This window comes from Euprymna scolopes, chromosome 17 (genome assembly GCF_053919585.1).
Source record: "Euprymna scolopes isolate OS-2025 chromosome 17, ASM5391958v1, whole genome shotgun sequence".
NCBI lineage: Eukaryota > Metazoa > Mollusca > Cephalopoda > Sepiida > Sepiolidae > Euprymna > Euprymna scolopes.
In genome coordinates this window covers 75,588,841-75,596,259 of record NC_136498.1, presented here as the reverse complement: position 1 = coordinate 75,596,259, position 7,419 = coordinate 75,588,841, and the positions used below count along the sequence as shown (strand labels likewise).

Sequence of the window (7,419 nt, the reverse complement as noted above, 5' to 3'; positions counted from 1 at the left end):
GTGAGAATATTATGTTTTGAAGTTTTGAGATTAGGGTTGATAAATTCGTATTACGTGTATTCTTATGTGGGTTAAGATTCTTATCTTAAGATGAGAATAATAATCCGAATAATTAAATAATCTGAAAGTGATGATGTTAGTCACTCACGGATATTATTTATGACAGAAATGTTTTCCAACCTTCGACTATCGACAAGTTGAAAAAGAATAAGGCGCTAGATTATTAATCCTGCATATATAATGAGTTATTGCCTCATAGGCCGTTCTTCATATAGCGAAGAGGCACTCCAACTAGACAGGTTTAATCGGCTTTCTTTCGAGGGGGAACTTTCATGGGAATATAAAATTCACAGGCGGTTCCCAGTCGCTTGTATATCCCCGTCCAGGTTTTTGCAGTTTTCACAGGAAGGTGTTGACATTCTCCAACATACAGCGCCTAGTATTTTCAAATAGTTGCTATCTGTTAATCACCAGGCTCACCGTTGCTTAACTTCGGTGATCTAACGAGAGAATATAAATATATTAGTGTTGGGACGATTTATCAGAATCGGGAATCGGAAAAAAAAATCATGCATATTTTCCGATGCCGAAACGATCCTTTTAATTATCTTTTTTATTTGATTCTATTTAAAACAAAACCTTGCACCACTATTAGTAATAATACAATAATAAATATATATTGATTTTAAACTACGAGTAAAGCTAAAATCTATAAATCCCCTTCTCACACACAGACACACAAGTAAGTTTTTACGTTTGAGAAAATATGAGCACATTTAACACGTGTTTTTATTTATTTATTATTATTGTGATCGGGAAAAATAACAACTTCATAGTTAAATATTTAAGGGTTTATAAGAGTCGGAAATTGTATTGGAATCGGGCGAATCGTCCCATTACTAATACACACAGACACACACACACACACACACACACACACACACACACATATATATATATTAATACGAATGCATAAGTTACATTTTCCTTTTAATGGCTTAACTTAGAGACATGCTAAATAATCTTATGCATTCTCAGCGCTAGATTTAAAAAAAAAAACATTTGTCATCTAAGTGGATGAAGAGGAGAATTCGTTATTAATGCTTTAAAGCAATTGGTACTTATGATTTGCTTCCTCTATGTAAAACATTCACATCAAGAACTCGTCCTTTCGCCCAACGAAAAAGATCCCCCTTGCATTGTTGAAAGACTTATTCCTTGCTCATTATGACTTGGTCGTCGTCAAATGAAACTTAAAACGTTCGTATCATGGACCGCCCACCAAAAGTAATCAAACGCAGATCATACCATTGATCAACAATGTTAATACTCCCATAATGTTCTCCATTATTTCTCTGGTATTTATTCCCGTCCCATTAACTCTTTTTCTCTGGTTGTTCTTCGCTTTAGTCAGTGGTGATCTCGATGGATAAATTAAGCATGCCTATCGAAAACGTGCCATTTCTCAGACACATATGCTAAATCTACATATGTTATGCAAATTACACCCAAGGTGAGAACAGCAGTCCGAAGAAAAAAATATTACGAATGATCAACAATCATTTTTAAAAATCAGAAGAAAATTCAATTTCCAAATTTTAACAGCACAACTTTAAACTTAAGAAAGCCTTCGATTAATGCGAAAAAGCAATTGCTGATATATCAGGCCTCGACTCATCTATCCGCTTCTATTTAAAAGAAGAGCGCTGACGAAATAGGAATATTTTATAATTCACCCCGTCCCTCGACTGACGTCGTGACTCACGCATTAAAAACAAAACCTTATATATCAAACCATGTACGCGTGTGACGGTTAGTAAATATGAAAAGGCAACATTAAAGCTAACTTACAATGATGTAGAGCATTCGGGTTGTAACCGCTTGAAGCATTTCCAACATCCAACCAAAATAACTTTGAGCCAAGCATGTCTTTATTTTCTCGCATTTCCGACCAATCAAATTGCCACGAAGTTGGACACTGTTGTGGCACCGGCGAACAGTTGACTTTAAATAAGAAAATAAAAGAAAAAGAAAAAGAAGACTGATAAACATGATGAAATACAAATAAATTACAAAAGATTTTTCTTTGCTGTTTTTTAAACGTTTTTGCTATTTTTTAAACGTTTTTGCTATTTTTTAAAACGTTTAGACAATGAATATATATATATATATATATATATATATATATATATATATATATATATATATATATATATATCAGTTCAAAATGGCATAATGTAAGCAAACTATAAGATATTTACAGTTTCTCTTCTAATTTTCGGATTTTTTAATCATGTCCAAACGCATTTTATTTTCTTTTGATGGATAGATTGTTTCTTCTCATGAATTAAGGGCAAAATATATTCACTGATTGATATAATAATTAAGTGAATGAGTTTGTGCTACGAAACAGATACTGTCAAGAAGTGTAAATGTCGACTGAATTAAAGGAATAAAATGGATGAGAACAGTAGTCCGATGAATCCAAATAATACGAATAAGCAAACCTAATTTTAAAAAATCAGAATCCAAATAATACGAACTAAAATTATAAATAATTCAAATTATAAAAATGAAGCATAAAATTATGCTTAACTTTAAATTGTATAAACGAAACCTACAATTATAAATGCTTACTTTCAAAATACAAAGTTTAATGCTGTTTTTCAAATTGTAAAAGTTTAATTTCAAAAACGAAAGAGAGTGCGTTTGTAGACGTATCCAAACTAGGGTCAAATATCCTGATTTTGAAACTGATTTGTACAGAAATATTTTGCCTTTAACTTGTCACAACAAGATCGTCAAATTTGCCACAATGCGTCAATGAAACGAAGATTAATTATTTTATTTCTCCTTCTACTAATAATATTGAAACCACCAGAAATTGGACTATTTTTAAAAATGTATAAAAAGTTTATGTGTCGTGAAATAAGCACTTCTGCGTCATTTTTATGCCTTTAACAAAGGATAAAATCAAAGGTGGTTCTACATTGTTGTGACGAAATTTCGGAAATCGTAAAATTGAATTTCACATGAACACAATTATATCTACGTATTCCTCGTTTTCTAAGATGATTATATCAAAAAATTACGAAAATCAATAGGGTAGAAATTATTTATTAAAGAAAATAAAAAATAGAATTTGATGAAAATGATCTTCAGACACAGGAGAGTTTAAAAGTGAATTTATTTTCCGTTTCGATTTAAACAAAATGGCCGAAATTTTTCACATGCTAACACGATTAAAGTTTTTTAAAGAAATTACTAAAAACCATTGTTTTTTTAAATCTAAAAACTCCATTTATTGACCAAAAAGTCTCGTCCCAATAGTATAGAAGCGCCAAAGCAAATTATACAACCGATCATTATGATTTTTCGAACACATCTACTTATTTACGTAAAACTTAATAAAATTTTATGAAAAATTCTAAAGGAGGAGGCTTCAATCCTTTCGTTAAAATTTCGATACCCCCGCTTTTGGCGGAATATTAACGTATGAAACTTCAATAAATAAACAGTTCTCATATTTTCGTTTCCTTGGATTATTTTAAAGGTTTCTTAGGAATGGTAATATAAACACTATATTCCATTTCAGAAATTTACATATTTCAGATTTACATTAATTTGATTCATAGTCATTAGATAATAATTAAGAAAGATTGCATGAATTTCAGTTTCTTATTACAACAACTTTAGATAAAGTCTTAAACTTAGACATTTTCTGAAATCAAAATTATGTAAAGATTGAAGTAATAAGATTTCATCGCATTATCGTGTTCTGTTCGGAGAATTATATATATATATATATATATATATATATATATATATATATATAATTTGTCATCCACATACAGTACTGTTTCGTTGTATCACAACTTATCAGTGCGGTTAGACAAACACCTACACGCATATATATATATATATATATATATATATATATATATATATATATATATATATATACACACAAACATATATATATACACACAAACACATATATATACACACAAATATATATATATACAAATATATATATATATATACACACACAAATGAATATATATATATACACGCACAAATGTATATATACACACGAATACATATACAAATAAATATGTATATATATACACACAAATATATATTTACACAAATATATGTATATATACACACAAATATATATACACAAATATATATATATGCACAAATATATATATATATACATACAAATATATATATATACAAATATATATATATACACAAATATATATATAAATATATATACACACAAATATATATACACAAATATATATACACAAATATATATATATATACACAGATATATACACACACACACATATATATACACATATATATATACACAAATATATATATATACAAATATATATATACACACAAACATATATATATACACATATATATACACACAAATATATATACGCATAAATATATATATACACACAAATATATATACACAAATATATATATACACACAAATATATAAATACACACATAAATATATATATATATATGCACACAAATATATATATACAAATATATATATACACAAATATATATATATATACACAAATATATTTATACACACACATATATATATACACACACATATATATACATACACAAATATATATATATATATACGCACAAATATATATACACGCACAAATACATATATATATATATACACACAAATATATATATATATCCACACAAATATATATATATACACAAATATATATATATATGCACACACACACACACACACACACACACACACACACACACACACACACACACACATATATATATATATATATATATATATATATATATATATAAAGACATCGGAATGTGTTAAAAAATCACAAATGTACTTGATCACAATTGTGAAAGCTAAAGTTCGGATAATAGCATATATCCGCCACATTATAGTAAAGCCTAATATATATTTACATTTTATGTAAATATTTTCAGCATTTACTTCGACAGTGCTCGATACGTTAGTAGAGGTAGGTAGTAAGTTTTGAAAATATATATGGCAATTAAGCTACACAGAATTTTCCGCGTTTTTTTCTCGTGACGAATTCCCCAGACCACACACACACACACACACACACACACACACACACACACACACACACACACACACACACACACACTCTGTTTGTCTGTTGATGACTATGCGCAACTTGCAGACCAATGTGTACTTCGTTGTATATATATGTGTGTGTGTGTGTGTGTGTGTGTGTGTGTGTGTGTGTGTGTGTGTGTGTGTGTGGCTGTCGGTCTGCAGGTTTGTGTGCGTGTAAGAGCCTAATTTACATCTAATTAACGTTGGACACAACATTTCTATGGAATACGGCACGCTACGATTTAAGTTCGCGGCGGTATTCAGTCTAACCAAGTAAGAAATGATTAATCCGAATTTACATCTAATAAAACAAAGCCAAATTCCAGAAATAAAGAAAAGAAAAGAAATACTCACTTGATGAGGTTGTTATTAACGTTACGAGCAGCATTTGCAACCAACCGGTTGCAGGTGATGATGCGCGTCGATCGAGAAGTTGAAAAACTGATTCGTCAAGCATGGCGGCCAGTTGTGTTGTTCAGAACGAGTGGGTAGAGAACACGTGGCGGCAATGCCCACTTCTGGAGCGTTACAAGAAATTGCAACAGGACTGGAAGTAAGACGGAGATTGTCTTTCTGCGCCGAGGGTCCTGATCGGGCTTCTTTTAAAGGATCTCGGCAGTCACCCTCTCCCTCCTGACACACACATCAAAGATCTTTGGGTCATGAAGGAGACACGTGAGTTCTCGGAATGTGCACGAGTGAATACATGAGTTTTGCATTTCTTTCTTTGCAGGTTTCCTTCTTTACTTCCCCACTCACCCTCCACCATACCAATCCTGCTAAGCGCCGCCATAACCCCTGCCCTTCTCCGCACCACGTCTTTTTCTCCTGTGGAGCGATAAACAATGACCTATGAATTCTATTTTTAATTTTCTCCCTCAAGGACCAGGGGCGGGCGTAGAAGGACCCTAAACATGGGGGTAACAAAACGCCACCTTTCTATGGCTCTATTGTCCTCAACGCATCACTGATGTTACCTCTCGTGATATCGTACACTTCAACATAAAAATTTGTGCTAACCCTCAAATTTATAGACTTATCAGGCCAACCGCTCTTGTAGATATTAAACAACGATAAAATACAAAAAAAAAAAAAAAAAAAAAAGCAAAAGGGAAAATTCAGGTTTAATAAAAATTAAACTGAATACAATAATAACACAACAAGCAGGCACTCGGTATTATCCGGGAATTAATGCAAAAAACAGCTGTAATTTTACTCCCAGCCCCGAAATACATATTGACATTTTTAAACCGAATTTGTTTTATTTATAAAATTCTCAGTTTTCAAATTATATATAAGATAAAATGATAAAATAAAACTCCTGTCCGATCGCCGCAATGTTTTATAAGTACTTGGTATGTGCTCTGACGAACTCGTAACAATTCTGCTCCCTGTACGTAAATACCTCCGACCAAGATTAGACCATTCCTGTAATGATCAGGTCCCTGCGGATTGCAATGTATTAGTGGTTTTGTGCAGTTCTAGGGGATCCACGCTCCCAGGCTTCTCTCTTTGACAAGGAGTTAGTTTATTGCTAATCGTTTGAGGCACCATATCGTGAATGCCGACGTGGCTTCACAGGGATCTTTTGCAAGATATATATATATTAATAATCATTATAGTAAATAATTATATATATATATATATATATATATATATATATATATATATATATATATATATATATGCTAGCAGTGTGAGGATGGGCCAGGTTTTGCCCAGTCGTAAAATACGCTTCAATATGATATTCTAATCGTATTTCGTATTATTATAGAGTCGTGATTTCAAAATTACAAAAATATATTGAGGTGTCATCAGCTAGAATTGAAACCGGAAGCAAAACTGTCGCATTCAAAGGTGGTTACGTTACCAATATACAAACGTGACACGCATATGAACTAATTAAAAATTAAGAATTAAAAATAAACGGCGATAAATATAAAATGTATAACGAATTTTTCCCCCTTAAAACAATTTTAACCGGCTAAAGACCAATAAAAGACCCGTTCGCATAAAATTCAAATATTTGAGGCCCCTAGCCCCTCTCTGCGACTTTTAGTTTCGGATGAGATAGAGTTTTAAGATATTAAGACAGACAAACAGACACATGTAACATTATATATATATATATATATATATATATATATATATGTGTGTGTGTGTGTGTGTGTGTGTGTGTGTGTGTGTGTGTATATATATGTAAGTTTCGTGGTTAAATTTTAAATTGTGAAAAAACAACATATAGAGAC

General features: G+C 31.2%; 1 protein-coding gene across 1 annotated transcript in view; it reads right to left on the bottom strand.

Annotated features, from left to right (window-relative positions):
• The window catches only part of LOC145296804 (uncharacterized), a 32,064-nt gene extending 26,295 nt beyond the window's left edge, over positions 1 to 5,769 (bottom strand). Inside the window, exons 1-2 of the mRNA XM_080142880.1 lie at positions 5,525 to 5,769; positions 1,852 to 2,004 (exon numbers count right to left, since the gene is read on the bottom strand). Of these exons, the coding sequence (XP_079999006.1) occupies positions 1,852 to 2,004; positions 5,525 to 5,627 (256 nt within the window). The 5' untranslated portion in view covers positions 5,628 to 5,769. The remainder of the gene's footprint in view (positions 1 to 1,851; positions 2,005 to 5,524) is intronic.
• Between the last annotated feature and the right edge of the window lie 1,650 nt (positions 5,770 to 7,419).